The 22,014-nt window shown below is 47.5% G+C and overlaps 1 protein-coding gene across 1 annotated transcript in view; it reads left to right on the top strand.

Moving 5' to 3' along the window:
• Nucleotides 1–15,780, top strand: part of LOC104294324 (chromosome unknown open reading frame, human C14orf37) — a 60,904-nt gene extending 45,124 nt beyond the window's left edge. Inside the window, exons 5-7 of the mRNA XM_009893918.1 lie at nt 10,747–10,778; nt 15,371–15,505; nt 15,712–15,780. Of these exons, the coding sequence (XP_009892220.1) occupies nt 10,747–10,778; nt 15,371–15,505; nt 15,712–15,780 (236 nt within the window). The remainder of the gene's footprint in view (nt 1–10,746; nt 10,779–15,370; nt 15,506–15,711) is intronic.
• Nucleotides 15,781–22,014: the final 6,234 nt, after the last annotated feature.

Raw genomic sequence — 22,014 nt, 5'->3', positions numbered from 1 at the left:
GTTTGCTGAAAACACAGTTCAATATCTATTTTTTCCTTTAAAGGTCAACTCCATCATTTTAATTTCCAACCATTTAGTACTTTATTGATCTTTATGTCATTTCATGATGAGTGCTGCATCCGGCCAGCCGAAATAAAGGCCAAAACTTGGAATAAGAAAAATACATTCTTTTTCTTAAATACAGAATGTGGAAAATATCCTATTTCAGCCTTGCTTGCTGCAGGCAAGTTCTTCATACATTGTCCCCAGGAAAAATGATTCTGAAAATTACATTTGCCCTTTATGGAAGAGAAAGCAAACCAAGAATCTTTTCAGATCCTGATAATATCAGATGTAAACTGAAGCACAGAAAGAAATTTTGCAGTTTAGCTGCTGATCCTTTAAAGTAGATAAGGACGGGGGCTCTGTCAGGAGGATGTGAATGTGGATGTGGCTTGCATTTAGAGAGAGCTGAATGAGCGGGTTGAGTAGCCGCATGGAGAAATGCCCTGTCCTCTCTGTAGAGGGGAAAATCACGTGGCTTCAGCTGGAGATGTGGATGGTATTTGGTCAAATAACAGCGACCGCTGTTTTGCTGCTGTCCTGCAGCAGAAATGAGATGCTGTTTATCAGAGGGATGCGTGAGGCGCTCTCCATCTGCAGCTTCTCTGGCTTTTTCACTCCCCCCGTCACAGCGACTTGACATTTAGTTTTAATTTGCAAAAAATGTATCTGTCTCTCCCAGATTATGGGAAAGGGTGCTGGGTTATGGAGCGGAAAATAGGCTTGCTGAAAAATGGGCATTAAAAAGTAGCATGGGACCAATTTCCACTTCATGTTCTTTTTCTGCAAATATAGAGGGTCAAATCCTGAAATCGTAGCTCAGGCAAAATTATCGGTGATTTCGGGGGGACGTGGTGCCAGAAAGAGCTGAAAGATTGTCTTAGTGTAAGCGCAAAGATCCCCGAACCGTTTCTGCAGCTTGGCTCTCGGCATCGGTGGCGTCAGATGGCACAGCTTGCCCACCGCCGCAGAGCGGCTCCGCGCTGTTATTTATCGAGCTTTGTTTTCTCTAATCCCCAAGATGACTTGGGCAGACTGCAAACACAACACGGAGCCCATTGACAGTAGGAAGAAATTATGTTCTAGGGCCGCGTCCTCAGCTGCTGTAAATCAGCAGACGGCCAGCTAAGGATCTCAACGTACCTTAAAGCATTTTAAAAACCCCATCATTAAGGTTGAGATGCACTTACTATGGAAGGGTAGTGCTTCCCCCATAAGGCATTGCCCTGTAAATCTGCACATGCGTGGGGCTTGCCTGGCAATAACAGCCATGCCAATCATTAAATTTCTTGGGTTTATATTCTGTAGTATTATCAAGAACTATCGTGATAACTTTACCAGATTTTAACTGCGTGGACCGATTTTTTTCCATGGTGCTTGCCCCAGACCTTTAAAGAAAATCTTAGCTAAAGGAGTTCACCTGCTCCAGTGTATGAAGAGAGGGGAAAAACAAACCATTGATAATTTTTTTACCGGAGACCTCGGAAAAAAAAAAGGGCAATTAGAAGTGATATCTTGCTAAGCATGCAAAACGGGGTATTTCTTTACTCATGAGCCTTGACTTCGCAGCTTTAATAACCTTTTTAAGATAGCTCTTGTGTGCCATTTATTTATGTACCACTATCCACATATTACTACGTAAAAGCAGCAATTGAAGAGCCACGTGTCCTGTGAAGGAAAGCCTTCATGGACTTTTTTAGTGCTTTTTCCAGGGTGCTAATATATCTCTTGGAGAGTTTTTGCTAATCCCTGCACTCTGAATTCTTGTAAAATTTGGTGATACAGATGTGTTACTCTGCCACCCAGCTGAAGTCCCTCTGTGGGTCCCCCCCTCCAGCCAAAATCATGCTGGGATGGGATGGACTTGTGCAGGTGCTCTCATTGCTCGCTGCGATGACCAGGTGAGTCATATTAACCCCCACTCCCGTGACCCAGAGAATGGATTAAAAATCTCCAAAGAGCAATAAGATGAGCCCAAAACTGCTGTGAAAGCGCCATCCTGCTATGTGCATGCTGCTTCCCTTGCAGAGGAGCTGAAAAAGAAATGTGGCATGGAGACCTTCTGGCAGGCTTTGATAAGGATTGATAAGCTCAGGGAAGGAATTAAGAAGCCCGTTTTAGTTTCTGCTTTCTGGGTGAGCATGGCGAGTTGTCCTCCCACATCTACCTTCCCCTCTGAAGAGGTTTGGGTATTTCATGGTGGGCAGGAGTGTTAGCCAGGCTTGGGCTGTAGCTGGGTGGACAGGGAAAAGATTGTAGTTGGTACAGTTAATAAACCAGACAGTTGCATGGTAGCTATTAAAGTTCATTTTGCTAATTCAGAGTTTGTCCAACCAAATTTTTTTTTCTGAAAACGTAAATGGTAATTGTCAGTTTGACATTTGTTTGATTATCTGGGGCTGCTCAAGTCTTCTTGAGTTGGGCATGGGGGGAAATGGATTCATCACAATTCCCATCAAGTAGGTATAGTTTTTCTTCTGGAATTAAAAATGCGCTGCCTTCCAGTCAAATGCCATTTTCTGTATTATTTATTTTTGCTAGTAAGTAAATTGGCAATTGTGTTTTTTAAGGAAAAGGAGCCGATGCGGCCTCGTGCCATTAACTTGTCAGAGCCGAGCAGATGAAGCACGGAGCATTTCTGCAAAATTGTTCTCGCTAGTCTCATTTAAAAGAAAGTCCTACCTGCAAGAGAAAGGGATGAAATCCGTAATGTAATAGGGCAGATTGCTTGGTGTAGACAGACTGATTTAAAGTCATCAATCTTTTCTTTATTTTTTACACTTTAACCATCTCTCCTTTGCTGGAACAAGGAATACAGCTTGGAAATTGTGTAGCTAAGTGAGGGAAGAGGAGAACTAACTGGAGCAAATCTCTTGCTCTGATGTATGTAATGGAGATTGAACAGGCGCTTAAGAGGACAGTAACGTCCCGTTTCCTCACTACAGAGGCTTGCACAGGTATCCGCTCTGGCAGCGCTGTCTCGAGCAAAGTAACCATTAAGGGTGAAGTTTGCTCCTCCTGACTGCCATCAGTCGTTGGCCCTAATGAGAAGCAGTGCCAAACCCAGCCATTTCATGATGAGGAATGGGAAGAGCAGGGTAGCGGCCAGGCATGGAAGAGGTGAATAAATTTGTTCTTGGGCAAAGGTCCTTGGGAAAAAGCCGATGGCAGAGCTGTGCTGAGCTGCGTCAGCTGCGAGATGCAGTTACATTTCACTGTATAGTGACCTACACAAAGCCTCCTCACTATGTATTTACAGTTTCCACACTCTTGCAAACATGTCAAGGTGGTCTTTTTTCCTTATAACAACTGTAGGGTGGGACGAAGATGTCCTGGCCAGAGGAAGGCAGAGCAAACCCAACATCCACAGCAGGCATTGCCAGTGCTCAAAAAGAGATGCTCCATTTGCTCCTGGGCTCCATCCGTCTTTGCCTCCCTCATCTTGTCTGATGCGCAGATCGCTTGCGGTGGGTACTGTCATCTGCTGCAGTGGGGGCCTTGTCCTTCAACAGCTTCTCTGGTTCCTGAGATAGGGATATCTCTGATTTCAGACAGTCATGAAAGCAATTAACAGTAGCTGTTAGATCAAAATCTTTTCATACCCTGAGGATATTGAGGTGACTGATATTTTCTGATTTCTCAGAATGAAGCTTGGTGCAGCTCTCTCAGCTTATTGCATTTAAGGAATTACAGATGCAATGGTTAAGTCAGGTTACCTGAGCTCCAGCTTAACTGTAAAACCATCCTTCAGCGCTTTTCTCTGCCCTTTGGGGAGTGTATAGGAGCTTGGGTGCCACATTTTCACCGCTGGTCTGGTGGTCACAGTGGCGAATTGTTAAAAGAGAAGGTCCTGGATGTACCTTCATTAGCATTAAGATGAAGTTCTGGAATGAAGATGTAGATGCTGGATTTGAAAATACAGCAAGATGCACAGGGCAGATGGATAATGTGCCATGGAAAAACAGAATTGCTTTAGAAGATGATTAAAAAAAAAAAAAAGGAAATATGATTAAAACAAACTGATAAGATGAAACTAAAATGACAAGATAAAGCAGCAGTGCATCCAAGAGGGGAAGGGAGAGACAGAACTGATGGCAGGAGAGCATGAATTATAGATTGAAATCTCCACCAGAAGGTAAAGTCTTTGCGTATTTTTATCTGAGAAGGGAGAGAATGAATGAGAAGTGAACAGAATTATTAAGCAGCTTTATCATTGCATTCGAGTGGATAATTAGGCAATTAGGATTACTAAAAGTTGGCAAAGCATGAAGCCCAGAGGACTTGCGTTCCTGATTTCAGAGGGGGGTGGTGAGGGGAGCGGGGAAAAGCCTTTGGCAAGAGATTTGACGGTACGTTATGGTGAGGCTTAAATGCAGAGCCTGCTCTGGCACCGAGCACCCTGCAGCTTCCAGGACAAAAGAGGGTTCAAGAGACATGGTCAGTAAAGAAGAACTTATTTGAAGGTGGAAAGTTCTCTGAACAGCAGCAAGAAGTGAGATCATGAGTGAAGGCGGCCGATAAGGGTTCAGGGGAGGAGAGCACAGCTAATAACAGTATGTGTACACCCTCTTTTTTCCATGGTGGGGATGCAGAGTAGCCATGGGAGTTACTGTGTAGTAAATGTTTTATGTGCTTTTTCCAGATCTTTGCCCTCGGTTAACATCCCCTCTCCTTTCAGGTGAGTTGTGTGTCACAAGACTTCGCAGGGCCATAAGCTGAGGGTGCTGTGAGATCCCTGAGCAGAACACCAAGAGGTCAGACTCTTCCCTAGGAAGACAGTGTCAGACTGTGGGTTAGACTTGCAGTGAATATGGTCTGTCATGCTACCTTAATTTAATTTTCTTTGGTCCGAAGTGACAAATACTGGATTTTTCCCTGATGTAAATCGTGCAAGCGCTTTGTTGTCAGAGGATCTTTCCAGCTGAACTTGGAAGCAGCTTCCAAACCTCTTCCAGTTCAATTATCCATTGTAAATTGTGTGTGATCACCCCTCTTGTAAAGAGGAGCTCTGCAAAAACCAAATGAGCAGCTAGGGTAAGCTGCCTGAATCTAGTCTTGTAGGGGATGCAAAGATGTAGGATGCAGTGGAAAAGAGAGGGATGGGAACACAAGAGCTGTCTGTCACGAGGGTTAGTTTGGATTTATAGCATTGAAGAGTTCAGTGGTGAATGGATATGTTGGGTCATCCAGTGCCATGTACCACAGACCCTCAAATGTTGCCTACTGCCCCTCTCCTGAGCCTTCAGCCTGCATCTGTGTTACGGTTTGAGAGACCCATAACAATTTATTGTTGTTTAGACAATCATTCTATCACCCAATGATCCCTCCCCACCCAGGAAAGGGAATCGGGAAAAACAAGGAAACCTGGGAGCTGAAGTATAAACAGATTTAATAGAGTAAGATTAGATAATTATTAGCAGCACTAAAGAACCAATATTAATCCCAATATCCATACAGAGTATGCGAAGATTATACTCGGCCAATTCTGTAGGAAGCTGTGCACTCCCAGCAGTGGACAGCAAATGTCGGACACTGCGAGTGCTGTGGCTTCGGGAGGACGGGAAGGCCTCAGGAGTCTGGCACCGGGGCAAGAAGTTCTCAGGATGGCAGCCATCAAGGGAAAGAGAGAACTTTGCAGCAAACTTTCTAATTTATGTTGAATGAGACACTGATGGTATGAAATAACCCTGCTGGCCAGCGTGGGTCAAGTGCCTGGGTCTTGCTCCTCGTCCCCGCACCTGGAGAGCTCAAAAACACTGAGACCTTGAAACCCACACACCATAGCTGCCTGTAAACTAAATATTTTCACAAATTCAGACACCAAAATCTTCTAAAAGTGCAATCTTCCCAAGTATTAGAAGAGAAATTAGTCCCATATTGCTCAAACCAGGACAATGTGGCAAAACCCGAACTTTCAGAAAGTTTTTGCTCATGGGGCTTCTTGACTGTCCCTTTGGACCAGGTTCCTCCAAGGAAGGGCCAGGCAGGCACGGCAGGCTGCTGCTTACCTCTGCAAATTAGCCAAACTTCTTTAGCTGGCACCGTGGCTGCTTAATGGCTGGCTGCACATTTTCAAGGGGAAAGCTGGGTAAAAATGACTAAAAATAACACGGTGCATCTGTAACTGTCTGAATTTATCCTGGGCTGCTCTGACGCCAATGCCAGACAACCGTGCTCCTCCTCCGTGCTCCTGACCTGCTTAATCTCAAGCTATATGTTATTTAAAATTAATTTGCAGAGATGCAGACATTATATAAATCACTGAGGAAATGTCAGATTATGTATGTAATTTTCAAAGTGCTCCACATTCATCTACCTCAGCTCCCCGTGATATCAAGGGATCAAAATTAAGCCAAGGCAGAGAGTTTGGGCTAGTCACCATCCTTAAAATGCCACAGAAGACCAGGCAGCGTTGCAGGCGCTTGTTAGTAATTTCACATCCAGAGACTGTTGTCATTTGTTCAGGATATTCAGTGATCAGGGAAGGAGAAAAAATTAGATGAAAAAGACATGGACTAGAGTATTTGTTACTATTTATTTGCTTGGCCTCATTGGCAAGTTACCTCGTGTTTTCGGAGAGCGTTGCATTTTTATGAGAAGGTGCCATCTGCAATGTTCCTCTTCCAAGACCAAGTTCAGAATATTAATTATGGATAATGATGCATAATTAGAGTCTGAATTCCAGAATTAATTGATGGTAGCCATTTAGCATAGATATCAATTCGAACTTGAAAAAGTGCTTTATCTCCTATGCACACCCTGTAGTGTCCGCATATGGGTAAATAATTGGAGCAGTAAGCGCTCGGTTTTAATGACACAGTGGCTTATCATTTCCTCAAAGGTGTTGAAACAGTTTTGTGTATTAGTGACATTAAAAGTGTTTGTAATTCGTGGTAATCCGATTCTCCTTGACTTGTCACGGCCCCAGCCTGACCGGCAGCAGAGCTGGGAGGTCCAGGACCATGGCTGTGGCTGCTCCGTGCTCTCTGCTCCTACCCGGGAGAGCTGGACCTGCTGCTCCCGCGCGCCGCTGGAGCCCTGCCAGGGTGTTGAAAAGCCAGGCATGTTTTTGACCTCCTGCTGCCTTAAATTCCCAAATTTGGGACCATTATTTTCCTCTAGCCCAGGTCAGGGGCTTTCACTCAGCCCACTTGCGGCTGCGTTAGAGCATCTCTCGGAGAGGCGTCCAGTCTGGAGGAGAAATCAGCTTGCATTGTTTTTTCTGTGGCTTAGGCTGGTTCATGAAGGCATCTGATGTGTTCTACATGACTGAAAACAAGATCAGTTCTCATAATAAGCAATTGTACAAAGAGCAAATAAAGATTTGTACTGTAGTGTCCGTGGGTCCCAACGGACGTGCTGCTGTCGTTTTGTGGAGCAGAGGGGAACGAAGCCAGAATTTGTGCTTGTTGAAAATAGGTAGTAGAATATTATTAGATCAGCCTCTGCCTCTGACTAGCAGAAATACTCCGAGTTAGTTGCTGATTTGGAGACTCCGCTGTTCGGCTGCAAGAAAGTGGATCGACTATTGACGAGATCACCGATCCCATCTAATTATTGTGAAAGACGTGTAAACACAGGCTTTGTGCTTAGCGTGAGTTGGCATCACAGCGGCTTTGGGCGGCTGCGTGCACGCAGCGTGTGTACGCGTGTAGCTGTCTGGATGTGCGCGGACAACATCAGTCCAAAGCTTCAAAACGTGCACTGTGATTGTGCAGCTGTGGCTGTGACTGTGTGACACTGAGTCACCATTACCACTCCTCCTGGGAGCCTGGAATAAAGCACGACAGCATCGTTAAACACGCGAGTCATGAGAAGGCTCCTTGGGAAGAATTTTGGGATTAATTCCTTTGGTTTGCAATATTTGTGTTTTTAAGCGAGTTTTCCTGGTGTTTGGTCTCTCCCAGGCCTGGCAGCAAGGCAGCAGCGTAGGGGCTCTCCTTGAAAGTCTAGGTGATGTTACAGCCAGTGATTGTTTCAGTGTTACATCTAGAAACCCAGCTGAGAAACCTAGCCCAGGGGAACCATGCATTTCCTTCGTCTCTGGTGTTCCACTGGGAATGACATCCAAGGCACGTAGGCTCGGACTGACAGAGGATGATGGTGACAGCTCCTTTATAAGTTGAGTTTACTACAGCTTAGACCATGCATGTTAGGACTAATGGTAGGAAGAGTTGATAAAAGTAGACCTCTTGTCCTCTTCTAGTGCTGTGGGTGTCTCCTGGATAACTAATTTTTTTTTTTAGCTACCTGTCAGAGGTAAGTGAGTTTGCGTGGATGTGCCTGTGCCTGTTTCACACTTTTTCATGCCTAGGTAATGTGGAATCCTTCTGTTTGGAAAGTGTTATGTTACTAAGAGTTAAAAAGGGAGTATTCAAATCACTTTGACCTTGTTAAAATGTTGCAGTTTAATACAGTGATGCTGATGTCTGGGCTGAGTCTTACTGCTTCCTAGCTGCTGTGCTTCTCTGTATTGTATCTGCGACATAAAAAGGCCATTTACTGATGGCCTTACTGCTGCACCCTCCCCACGCACAGCAGGGCTCTCCTTTCTGTAGGTTGGTTACCCTGAGTGGTGTATTTGTATGTGCCAACAGGCAGCCTCTAATACTGCCAACGCCAGCTTTGAAGGGAGCTTCTAGGAGAAGGCAGGCTTGGAAATAGGGTCTTAGTCCATAAACGGTGTGTTACATCTGGGATCTAATGTGTCATGGGAGAAATATTCTTCAGGTGGACATTGGCGTATCCAAGAGTCCCCTTGTGCCTCCTGGAGAAACAGAGAACCTTGACCAGGGCTTAAAACACAGTTGCCATGCCTGGAAAAGAACCAGCATTTAACTGCTTGCTTGCCTCTTACCTGTGATCAGGAATTGAGAACTGGCTTACAGATAGAGCTCAGAGGGTTGTGGTTAGTGGTGCAGAGTCTAGTTGGAGGTTAGTAACAAGTGGTGTCCCTCAGGGGTCAGTACGGGGCCCAGTCTTGTTCAACATATTCATTGATGATCTGGATGAAGGGATAGAGTGTACCATCAGGAAGTTTGCTGATGACACAAAACTGGGAGGAGTGGCTGACACGCCAGAAGGCTGTGCCGCCATACAGCGAGACCTGGACAGGCTGGAGAGTTGGGCAGAGAGAAACCTGATGAAATTCAACAAGGGTAAGTGTAGGGTGCTGCATCTGGGGAGGAATAACCCCATGCACCAGTACAGGTTGGGGGCTGACCTCCTGGAGAGCAGCTCTGTGGAGAGGGACCTGGGAGTCCTGGTGGACAACAGGATGCCCATGAGCCAGCAATGTGCCCTGGCGGCCAAGAAGGCCAATGGCATCCTGGGGTGCATCAAGAAGAGTGTGGCCAGCAGGTCGAGGGAGGTCATCCTCCCCCTCTACTCTGCCCTGGTGAGGCCGCATCTGGAGTACTGCATCCAGTTCTGGGCTCCCCAGTTCAAGAAGGAATGGGAACTGCTGGAGAGGGTCCAGCAAAGGGCAACGAAGATGATTAGGGGATTGGAACATCTCTCATATGGAGAAAGGCTGAGGGACTTGGGTCTCTTTAGTCTAGAGAAAAGAAGATTGAGGGGGGATCTTATTAATACTTACAAATACTTAAAGGGAGGGTGCCAGGGGGATGGGAGCAGTCTTTTTTCAGTAGTGCCCAGTGATAGGACGAGGGGTAACGGGCACAAACTTGAACATAGGAAGTTCCATCTTAACATGAGAAGGAACTTCTTTACTTTGAGGGTAGTGGAGCACTGGAACAGGCTGCCCAGAGAGGTTGTGGAGTCTCCCACTCTGGAGACATTCAAAACCCGCCTGGACGCTGTCCTGTGCAACCTGTTGTAGGTGACCCTGCTCTGGCAGGGGGTTGGACTAGATGGTCTCCAGAGGTCCCTTCCAACCCTAACCATTCTGTGATTCTGTGAATTTGTTGAGATATTAGTGGATATCTCAAAGGCTGGGCATTTTGTCTTCCGTGCAGTGCAGACGAATCCAGTCGCCTGTGTAGTTAATGGGCTGTGTACCTGCTGCTAATCATTTGTAGTTCTTTGAGATTAGCTGAATATTTCATCCCAAAGTACATGCCATTAAAGACTTGTAGTTCTTGGGTATCATAGTCCATGTGACTTCTATTAACTGTTAGGAAATGAAAGCCTCTGTGATGGCAGTACAAATTTACTTGGTTTAGTGATTTAGCACTTCCAGTGCTATCCCAGTCCTCACATGTTATCTGGTGACTTCCCAGACAGGCAGTGGCTGCTGACAGAAAAGCAGGGGAGTAAAAGACAGGGAATGATACCTTTTCAGGCATCATTACAGGCTATGCCAAACATCGATGTGGAGGAGGACAGTGGAAAGGGATAGTCACGCTCTAAGGTTTTCTTCTTGTCTGACATCCCACTGTGTGTATGAGAAGTGCTGGTTAAAAACCTGAAATAATTGTTTTTCATCCTCCTCTTTTAGTCACTCTGAAGATGTGAATTGCACAGGCAAAAGCGAGCTTCTTGCCTGCCAACTTGCTTGAAGAGTTTCTCTTGTTGATTTGCTGCATTTGCTTTTTTTCATGAATGAGAAGAGAGGAAATCTAATGAAAAGTGTTATCAGCTTGTCAAGTTAATTAGTGTCTATTTTAATGCTAGCATTATCATTTGTTACTAATTAATATAACATAAGTAATATGATTACAGCTTTTTTTGTCTTATTTTCAGTGAGAAGCTGGATGGAGAAGCTGAAAGATAAGGTAGGAGGCTCAATGTTTCAATTACTTTAAAAGCAAAACCATTTTTACTTGCAGGAAAAAACTCTTGTCACTGGAGTTCATTATCTCTACAAAGACAATTGAGAAGGGGCTTAAAATTTTCTCTGGGAGGCAATGAACCAGATGCTGCTATTATATATAGTGGTGTAAATCCACAGTACATCCCTGATGAGTAGTAACTAAGAGAAGGAGGGATAACTTCTCTGCACTAGAAAATCACCTTCTCTGCAAACGACCCTAGTTACTTTTTTATATTGCCCTCTAACTTACCTCTACCCCTTTTCTCTAAGTCCTAAGCTTGGTTCTAGACCCAAGTCAAGAGGATCTAGTGATCCTCTCTAGTGAGAGGCTGTGTGCCACGCCACTGCCTCTGGATGAGACCTTTCCTGCCTCCACGTGCCAGAAGAGCTGCAAATTCCTGGAAGGAAAAAGAGCAAACAGAGGAAGACTGAAAAGATAGCAGACCCTCATCTTTTTCTCCCTGGTGTTACAGGCTGCTGGTACATGGAACCAAGCGTTGTGCCAGCCACAGGCAGTGATGGGAAAATACTAACATTTTGAAATGGTTGTGAAGCCTTTCAAATGTTGTGTTGATGCCAGCAAAGCCATGAAGCTAGAAATGAGGTGACAGTAGTGTTTCAAGACAAGAACATTTTGTGACTCAACAGGGCTTGGAAATTCTTGAACAAGATCACAGTCAATAGACAAAAAAAACCCCACCACAAGGAATAATGTCTTGATAGGAAAATCCAGCCCTGAAAATACATCTCTGAGCTTAAGCAGATTGTCACCCAACGAGCCCAGCCTTCCCATGTGATCCCCACCAAATTTCAGCAGTATCTTACCATCAAGTCTGAACAGAGAGATGGGTTCTGGGTATCTGTTTTCCACGACTGGGAAGTGGAAGGGTTTAAGGCGGGTTCCTGCTCAGCCCTCGTTGAGTTGCTTTTCTGCCTACACTAGGAAGGAGGCATGTCTAGTATGAGCGATGCTCATAGCAGAGCACCTTGGCCTGGGATTCAGCCAGAGCGAATGCTGAAAGGACAGAGAATGGTTTTCCCGACAAAGGTAAAAAGCAGACACTAAGTCTGGTTGAGTGCCTGGAGTGAATGTAGCATGCACGGGTCACCTGCTCATGCCAGACGTACCCCAGCCAGCACAGCACGAGTGTGGGGGCATCAGGCATCTTCTCACTGAAGCCGTAGCTTTTAGTTCTTTCCTCTTGGCACCTTGTTGGCTACCTCTGTCCTTCCCCGTTGCAGAGGTGGGGGTGCATGTTCCAGTCTCCAACAGAATTCCTCTGTAGAGCCTGAACCTCTTGCAGGTAGATGTTGGACTGCGTGGCAGTGCCCAGCACAAGCATTGGTATAACAGGGGATCTGCTAGTGTCCACTTAAAAAAGAGACTCAAGCCCTGAGCCATCTCCATTCTTTGGGGAACGGCAGATGTGTGGAGGCAGATCCTTCACCTTGCTCACATTTTCCCTTAGAAAAGCCCAACGAAAACTACTCCCCAACCCCCAACCACATGCTGGTAAAGCAAATCACTCCCAAATAAACCTGCTCACCCATTTTCTTCCTCTTCCTTGTTGAGTTTATCAGCACCAGTCACAATTTGTGCCCCTCTAATTTGCTGTTGGCAGAGCCCTGTCCTCTCTATTTTACCATCCATCCAAAAGAGTATTGTGGCACGTGATGGCCCCATCCCTGAGATGTGTCCTCCTCTGTGCATCAGGGCCACCCTGCTGGGAGCAGGAAGGGTGCGGGGAGTGTGGGACCAGGAGCATGGGTCAGTGACAGATTTATGTCTGGTCTCCTGCAAACACTGTGCAAATGTTGCATTTGGCATGCTGAATAACGGACATGAGGTTCCTTTGAAGTTTTCTGTTACTGTTATCTCAAAGTCCAGTGCAGCCAGGAAGGTCGTGGTCGTGGATTGAGTGTATTAAAAGCATCCCTAGGACCTGTAAAGAAGCAGCACCTTCCCCATGGGCAAGGGCTAAAAATGTGGCTTCGGAGCTACCTGTGAAATGGGGTTTCCTATCAGGGAAGTGCAGAAGCCCTCATGTGTTGGGCTGCGTGACACAGAAGGGCTGGGAGAACAGGTCCCGGATCTGCTTCACTTTGCAGGCTTTTGGGGCAGAAATCATTGGTCCAGCTGTTGGAGGAAGCCTGGAATAGGGCATGGGCTGGCCAGGCGTGATAAAGGCTCATGGATGGGCTAGGGAGTTCATCGTATGAAAACTAGTGATTTCTGATATGGAAATTCAGCTGGGCAGCAGCTAAAAAGCTGTTTCCAGTCTCCCCTCGCCACCCGTGCCAGCAGCAAAGTTCCAGAAATAGAAAAACTCACGCTGCACTAATTAGGTCACCCAATTAAGGCACCTTAATTGCCTTGCAGACATATATAGTCTTTTAGCTATATTCTCACTAACCTCCTTTTTTTTGGAAACTGGGGTGCAGGCACATAGCCCCCCTCCAAGCGCATGTGCTGAGCGGGGCTGGGTTTTCTGGGAGGGCGTTCAGGGGACTTGCCCGATGCCACTGAAGGTCCCTCAAGCCTTGGGATGCAGGCGCAAAGGTGTTACTATTTAAAGCACCGAGCAGGATCTGGAGGGGTTTGGGAGAGCAAAACAGCCCTTGTGAGCATTGTATCTGTCCTAGATGAAAGGAGTTATTTTCATTCTCCAGGTAAGATGCAAAGGCAGGGTAGCACACACTGAATAGCTTTTTTTTCCCCTCCCCACTCAGCGGATTATGGAAAAAAAGCAATTAGGCTGTAATCATGTGTTGTTAAGTTGTGTTGCAGTTTGGGAATGCAGATGAAGGTGAGTGGTTGTAAGCAATGGGCTGGGGCCTGCTAAGAGTTGTCTGGTAGTCCTCTGAATTGTGCGTGTGTCCCTTGGCAGGTGTAAAATCTATTTTGGGGGGTGTAGGTGGCGAAGGGTAAATCTGTAGTGCCACAGAAGAGGACTCTGTTGCTGCAGTGTGAACGAAGGCAGCACTAATGAGGGAGGGAGACAGGCTGTACCTGCCTCCCCTACCCCACTGAGACCCCCCAGCCTGAATTAGCTGAGGATGCTGAAGCAATTTGGCACTTTGAAAGTTGGGTTAACTTTCATTTAAAACAGTAAAATATAAAATAACAAGCGCTTGGGAATATTTTCCAAAGGATTTTAAGTGCTTAAATGTGTAATTTTAAATTAGTCATGCTATCTATATTTTTCTAATGCGCAATGCAAATGTACGGATCATAGCAGTTGAATTAGAGGTGATTTGCATTCACTGCGCTTCCCTTAAGGCCAGCTGAAGGTGTGCGTGCCCTCCCTCTCCATCGTTGTCCTGCTCATGCAAGTGACCCCTTCCCATGCAAAGCAAAAGGATTTGGTTCAAGGATTTTGGAGTACGAAGCCAAGGAGGCGCAGGTTGGGCTGGGCAGGGAGAGGGAAAACTGCTGCTTCTCCCTGTGACATGCGAGCACAGCCTGGCTTTGTATTTCGGCTCCTTCAGAGACCCAGCTCTACATGCTAAGGGCAGCCTCTGTTGTCCCCGTGCTGAGATATGACACTACTGTCCCGGGGCACTTGCTTTGCCATGCCAAGGTGTCTCTGGGAAGCATGGGAGCTGTGTAATACTCTTTGCTGGAGGTATATTTAGCAGTTTGGCCAGGGTAAGACACACTTCATCCATCAGAGCTGGCCAGGAGGATGCTGGATCACTTTCCCACCCACCTCCCACGATGGAGGTGAGATTCCCCGCTTCGCAGCGCAGCCGTTCTCCGAAAACAGCTCCTTGCCTGTTCTGCAGCTCCCCATCTGGTGCCGGGCATCTCGCCTGGTGGCTTTTAGGCACTGGCTCTTCTGCCTGCGCCGCGCTCTCCTCTGCCTGCTCCTGCCGCCCCGAGGGCTGCAGGACGGTGCGGAGATCTGTGGGCAGCGGGGTGCTGAGGCACTCGTCACCACACCACTTGGTCCCGCGCTGCCAGTCTGGATTCATGCTGAAAAGTGTAGCGGCAGCTCTTGGCTCTCCGGAATGAGCTCCATTGCACATGGCCAGACATATACCTGTGTCTTGCTTTACACTGGTGGTACCTGGGGAGCTCAGAGCAGCATTCAGGTCGATGCTACACAGTGGGTAGTGGAGCTGTTTGGGTCGTCACAGGTCTTTGTTGTGGCTCAAGATTGCCTGCCCTTGGCGGCTGAGGTTTTCCATTACACGTGCACTTCTATTGACATTCCACCCGAGCACTTGCAGCTCTGCACCAAAATTCTTCCCTCTCCTAAAGGTGGGCAAACACTGCAGTGTCTCAGCTATCAGAAAGCAGTATCTGTTAGCAAAAGCTGATGGTGACTCAGCCATGGTGGTTACCAGCTTGGTCCTGGAGTGGGACTTGTTGGGGGCTTCCTTAGCGATCCTGGAAGCAGGGCTCATCCTATGCAGGCGGGTGATAGGGACAAATACAACAAACGTTGACAAAAGCAGCATAGGGATACATCTCAGTCCTAAGACTGGTGGAAGATGACTCTGAAAGAATGGTCCTGTGAGTGCTGCTTTGCTTCTCTCTTTTCCCCATAGGCAGGATACATGTCGGGGATGCTGGTTCCCGTAGGAGTCGGAATAGCCGGAGCCCTCTTTATCCTAGGAGCACTCTACAGCATTAAGATTATGAATCGCCGAAGGAGAAATGGCTCAAAGAGACATAAAAGAAAGGTATGGCAACTGCAAAGGAAAACCCCAATCCCACCCACTCTCCTGTTAACCATGTTGGCTGTAAAGCGAGCGCAGCCTGGTTATGGTTATGGTTTGTCTGGGTTGAAGTGCCCGGGACCTCTCAGTTAGAGTATTTGGGGGGATCCGAAAGCTCTTTGTTTCGTTTTCGCATGTGGAGCTCTTCAGTGTTTCTTTTCTTCCCCTAGCAGAGGGAATTTAACAGCATGCAGGACCGAGTCATGCTCTTAGCTGACAGCTCTGAAGATGAATTTTGAATCGAACTGCAGTGCCCTTGCGACAGCCCGTGACTTTTAAAAGGAGGGAGGGGGAGAAAAAGAACAAGCGACTTTCTGCTGCATCACTGCTCTCCGCCGCCCCGAGCCACCGAGCAGTGGTCGGTACCACCCCGGCGAAACGGCATGCTACGCTCTACGTGTACCACGCAGTGATGTTTGTTTTGACACAGTAGTGAGATTTCACATTCGCACTCGGCGCCTCATTCAGATCCACAGCGCGTCTTGTTACAGCTGGAGCTGATCCATATGGATGATTATTTTCCTATTACCCTGGTGTACTGTTTTGGTCCTGGCTGGCAGTAATCTAATCATAACAATAGCTCTCACCTAGCCTGGGAATGGAAATCTTTACTGTGAATGACTTCTGTCCAATTTGTTAATTTTAAATGTTACATTACCTGAGCTAGAGTTCATTAGTGCTAAGATTAGCTGCTCTGCTTAATTAATGAGTTATACACTTGAACTGTATCCCGTGCCACCTGAAAAGTGCCCAAGTACAGTGTTGTTGATACAGTTTGAAGCACATTTCTGCACTCGGGTCCCCGACTCTCACCCCTTCTTCCTTCCTTCAGCTCGGCTCCACGCTTCTTGGAGACACGCAGGAATGGCCACAACACTTGATTCGCAACAAAAATCGTAGTCCATTTTCAACCAGCACTGTCTGTTACAGCACAATAAATACCAGCGCTCACCTACTGACGGATAGTCTTGCATGGATCTCTTAGCTTTTGTTCAGTGTGCAAGTAGGTAGGAGAAGAGGCAGGTCAGGTGTTTCTTCAGGTTCTGCCCCCTGTTTGAAGGACACTAGTTATTGGTTCATCTCTTTCATAAGGCTGCACTCACACAGAGATGAAAGCGGAGCATCTGTCTCCTTTACCCACTGGAAATTGCATTTTCAGCCCCCAAAAGCTGTGTGAACGGCAGCACTTTTGGGAGACCTGGATGGATCTTGTCTCCAGACCACCAAATGCAGAAAGGCACCAAAGTTTGCGGAGCAGGTGGCTGTTGGTGTTCAGAGATTTGTGGCTAATAGTTGGAAAGCAGCGGCAGACGCAGCTGGAGAGATGTCTGCTGTGGGGAGGTGAAATGGTCCTGCTGGGAGCCCTTGGCCACGGGGGGAAAGGTGAGGCTGTAGGACAGATGGCTGCAGAGGGTTGTAGAGGTGAAGCCCGAGGCTGGCACGGGGTGAGGGCAAGCTGCTGTGCTGCCTGGGCTGCTAGCACGGGTTGCAGAGGGAGACAGACAACGTCCGAGATCTTATGGGAACCGAGCGGGGAAAACTAATGTTGCTTTGCACAGAAATGCTGTCAAAATAGCTAGAAAAAGGGCTGCACTACTTTATCTCTGCTTCTTGTTGTGAAATGACATCAGTCTGATATTTATGCAAAACATCCGTGTTTCTGAGGTGGGAATCACTCTTCTGTGGGGAATCATCCTTCATAGAAGGAACAGTGACTGTTGCCAGAGGACACCTGATAAGACAAATAAGGCCAGACTGCATATCTACTGAGATAAAATCCCACTGAGTCTTCAAAGATGTGGAAGGGAGCAGAGTTTGAGGAGGGGCACATGCAGGATTTCATTCCTTATAAAGGTGAAAAGGCCTGTCAGGTTATGAAGAGTAGATGTAGATGATGGTAAGCAAGTGTCTTGTGGGCATGTGAGTGGGTTTGCAAGGTAGAGAGGACATTTAGAAGACCCTCTTGAAGCTCAGTTCTCTCTTGAGAGGGTCAGGGCCTCGTCTGGACATTAAGTCTTCAGATGTGATGTTCAGCTCCAAACAAGCAGTGCTCTTCAGAGCCCAGGTACTTTCCTGTAGGCCTTACCCACACATCTACTGAGTCACCTGGAGAAGGACAGGTGGGACAACCTGTATTAAAAATGCTGCCACTAATGCTAGTCTTCCAGTCGAAGAGCTGTGCGTGGTCCCTCACACATTCATCCTGCTGAGTGCGTGGGAAGCAGGTTGGTGGAGACAGTAAAACATCAACCTGTTGGGGAGTCTTCATACCCTAATCCCTCTGGGACAGGCTTTCCCAGCCGGGGCTCCACAGTGCTTGCATCTTTTTGTTCCTGAAACTTTGACCAGGAGAATTTTTGCCTTGCTAAACGCAGCCCTGCATTTTTAACAGGCACTGACTGGCAGCCCGCTGTTAAGTCCAGGTGCCCCTACCCAAAATAAAAGCCTCTTTCTTCCCTAACAGGTGATCAGTCCAAGCTAAGAAGAAGTTTTCCTTCCAGACTGATCTCTCCTTATTTCCTTCTCATTCCTAAGTCTCTTGGAGCTTGGAGGTGGTCGAGACGTGTTAACAGTCCAGTTGAGTGCTGCTGGCTTGCAGTTTTGGGAATGAGGAAATATTGTCCCTTGGGCTTTTTGATCATTTGTTCCTGGCAAGGCTTGATGAGTGTTGCAAGGTGGAATGACTTTGCTGTTCCAGTTTGCTTGAGATCATCTCCAGAAAGCCTTGTCTTTTAGGTACAGCGCCAGGCAGGCTGGGAACAAGACTACATAGGCAGCTGCAAGATGTTCTTGAAATGCTTTACCCAGGTCCAGCCCGGGAGCCATGGAGAATAAGCAGTGACAAAAGGCATTGGCCTCTCTGCAAGGGGGAATCTGTCTTGGAGCAGAAAGGATGGTAGCTGGGCTGGCTGAGTCCTTTGCGTGCAACTGTAGCCTGAAAGAGAGACCCAAAATAACACTGGAAAAGAGGAGCTGCCGGCGATACGGCAGAACAGAGCAAATGTACCAGCAAGACCCGAGCAGTTGGAGATCAGTGGTGCTTTGTGCAATAACGGCCTGTGAAGGACAGCCTCCTCTTTCCTGTTAATGGTACGGTGCCTGCGCAGTGTGTGATAACGGCACAAGTTGGGTTAAGTAACCGATAAAACGCAGAGTGCATGGGCCAGTCAGGAGGAGGAGAGATGGCTGAGGAGACCAGCTGGCTGCTGGTCTGAGTGTAAGAACTGCAGCTCCGGCAGCACAGGAAGAGCTTAAGGTTGGATTGTTGATTTGATGGATTGGGAAGGCTGGTGGGGAGGTGCCATGGCCTTTCGTTGTGCTAATAAATCCAGAGTTTGGGAAACACCGACTTCATACAGTGGCAATCAGTTTCACTGTCTCTCTTCTCCCTCCCCAGCATAATCAACTTAAGAAATTATAGGCAATGCTGCCAGTCAGAATGATGAAGGTGGTGTTTTAGTGCATCAGCTGGATGCCCTGGTGTCCTCAAGAGCCTGGCTTCACTCAGCGAGGACATGGCGTGGGTGGCTGGGGTGCTGGAAATCGGCAGTGCTGCAAGTGGGGCTGACAAATGGTGGCAAATATTGGAGTGGTTATGGTGGCAAGTAAGGTGGGCAAGCAGGACAGTTGTAGCCAAAAGGGAGGTCCAGCTGAACACACAGTTCAATGTTGGCTCTTGGTCTGTGCTGGAGCCGGCTTTGTGGGATAGAAGAACTGCCCAAAGATTTTGCTTGTGGTCCAGCTTCACTCCCAAGCCTGTGGCTCTGAACACCACCAACCAAGGTGTGTTGGTTGGGAGCTGCTGGTTGGCAGAAGACAACCATTGGCCAACTTTCTGAGCCACTCAGCAGTGCAGAGAGATCCCAACTGATGTCCATTTGAAGTGGAGGTGTTTGTTGAATAGTTGGGTTTGGTCAGGCACGTGCTCCTGAGCCTGCAGGCTCCCCATGTCTTCAGCTTAGTTCTTCTTAGTGTGGAGGTAAGATGGACAGTCAAAACCAGCCCTGGGTCCCAGTGAACCTTGTAGGAGCCTTTGGAGCACAGACAGGGTTTTCTGCAGTGCCCCTGATGTCAGTGCAATTTCTGCAGGTCTTTAAAGCACAAGCATCATTCAGCTCCTTCCCTTCTCATCCAAGGCCAGTAGACTCTGGATTGGGTTCTTAAAAATATTCTCTGCACAACTCCTGGAGTTTGATTCATTTGTTTGAAATTATCAGATTGCAGGCAGGGAGGGGAGGAGGGTTTCAGGTGGGAGCTGAAGCCTCCAGTCTCTTAATGCTGTACTGATTTAATCTGTACCTCTGCATTGCCAAACAAGCGGATTCTTTTGAAACACACAGAACAAGAAAAGCCCAGAAGGGTCGTCCTCATCCTCCGTGCTGGGTGAACTGCGAGCCCCTGACTGTAAAGGTGGGTCGTGACACGGCTAACGCAGCCTTGGCCCCCTGCAAAGCCACGGCTGCGATGGCGACTTTGCTGCAGCAATAATAATCTCTCGACTCAGCACAAGACGAGTCGCTCGCCTCTGTTTTCCTGTGGATGCCCAGCTTGGGATTTCCCAATAGCACAAGCCAGAATTTATTGTAGGCATCACACAACCGCTTTGGCATCTACGGCCCCATATCCGACGGGAGGAACCCGCCTGCCTGACGTGCAGCTCTTGACCTGATGAAATGCACCTACACTCTACAGCTGCTGATTTTTAAAGGTGTCTCTAATGCCAGATGTTCACCCTAGGTGAGGTTACTCTGGACTGCACTGCTTCCATAGAGTGATATTAGCAGTCCTTGTGCTTTCTTGTGGTTTTCTATTTCAGACAAGAACAACTCCTCATACTGTAACTATGGAATGTAGCACTTTGTTTAATTAAAACATTGGGAAATAAAAAGCTGTCCATCATATCTGAATTTAAGCGCCTTGTCTCCCTGATCTGTGGTTCATGGCATTCGCTCTCTTTCAGGTAAAGCTGGGAAGTGATTGCCTGGAAGACTCAAGTGTTGCATTCTCCATGCTGCGTGGTGGGTGCAAGGACTCGGGCTGGGCTTGCAGAGGTGATACAAGCAGTGGGGAGCCTCAGCCTGGGACTTTTTGGGTAGGATTTACCTCGAGGTCGGTGTTGGCCATAGGCTGTGATGAGTAGCACCCCAAATTCCCTCAGCTGGGTTTCCAGTAGCTGTAATGAACCCCAACACTGACATGTTTACACCATTGTTCTTTACATATAGCCCAGTGTCTCTTTGTGCGTACCATGACTTTGTCCTTTCCATTTTGCCCCGCGAGCGAGGGTCTGTTCCCAAATCTTTCAAGACCCCAGTAATATGGCCTTGAGTCTCTGTTGTAGGTGCTACAAATGTTTCATAAAAAAGCAGCCTTATTGCAGGTGAATATCATAGATTCATAGAATCATGCGATAGTTGGGGTTGGAAGGGACCTTTAAAGGTCATCTAGTCACCCCCCCTGCCATGAGCAGGGACATCTTTAACTAGATCGGGTTGCTCAGAGCCCCGTCCAACCTGGCCTGGAATGTTTCCAGGGACGGGGCATCTACCACCTCTCTGGGCAACCTGGGCCAGGGTCTCACCACCCTTGTTGTAAAAAATTTCTTCCGTATATCTAGTCTAAATCTTCCCTCTTTTAGTTTAAAACCATTACCCCTTGTCCTATTGCAACAGGCCCTGCTAAAAATTTTCCCCCATCTTTCTTATAAGCCTCCTTTTAAGTACTGGAAGGCTGCAATAAGGTCTCCCCAGAGCCTTCTCTTCTCCAGGCTGAACACCCCCAACTCTCTTAGCCTCTCCTCACAGCAGAGGTGCTCCAGCCCTCTGACCATTGTTCTGGCCCTCCTCTGGATCCATTCCAACAGGTCTATGTCTTTCCTGTGCTGAGACCGCCTGGATGCAGTACTCCAGGTGGGGTCTCACGAGAGCAGAGTAGAGGGGCAGAATCCCCTCCCTCGCTCTGATGGCCACACTGCTTTTGATACAGCCCAGGATGCGATTGGCTTTCTGGGCTGTGGTCACACATTGCTGGCTCACGTCCAGCTTTTCATCCACCAGTACCCCCAAGTCCTTCTCAGCAGGGCTGCTCTCCATCCCTTCATCCCCCAGCCTGTATGGATACTGGTGGTTGCCCTGACCCAGGTGCAGGACCCTGCCCTTGGCCTTGTTGAACCTCATGAGGTTCACATGGACCCACTTCTCGAGGCTGTCCAGGTCACTCTGGATGGCATCCTGTCCCTCTGACGTGTCAACTGCACCACTCAGCTTGGTGTCATCTGCAAATCTGCTGAGGGTACACTTGATCCCGCTGTCTATGTCATTGATGAAGATATTGAATGGTCCTGGTCTCAATACAGACCCCTGAGGGACATCACTTGTTGAATATTATCACGCATACCTCAATGGACCGGCGATCCAAGCAGAAGAATCAGAAAGACTTGGGAGTGAGTAAGAGGAGCATGGGCTGGGTTTGTA

Source organism: Charadrius vociferus, unplaced genomic scaffold (assembly GCF_000708025.1).
Source record: "Charadrius vociferus isolate BGI_N301 unplaced genomic scaffold, ASM70802v2 scaffold49, whole genome shotgun sequence".
NCBI classification, from domain to species: domain Eukaryota; kingdom Metazoa; phylum Chordata; class Aves; order Charadriiformes; family Charadriidae; genus Charadrius; species Charadrius vociferus.
This window is presented reverse-complemented; position numbering and strand designations above follow the sequence as displayed.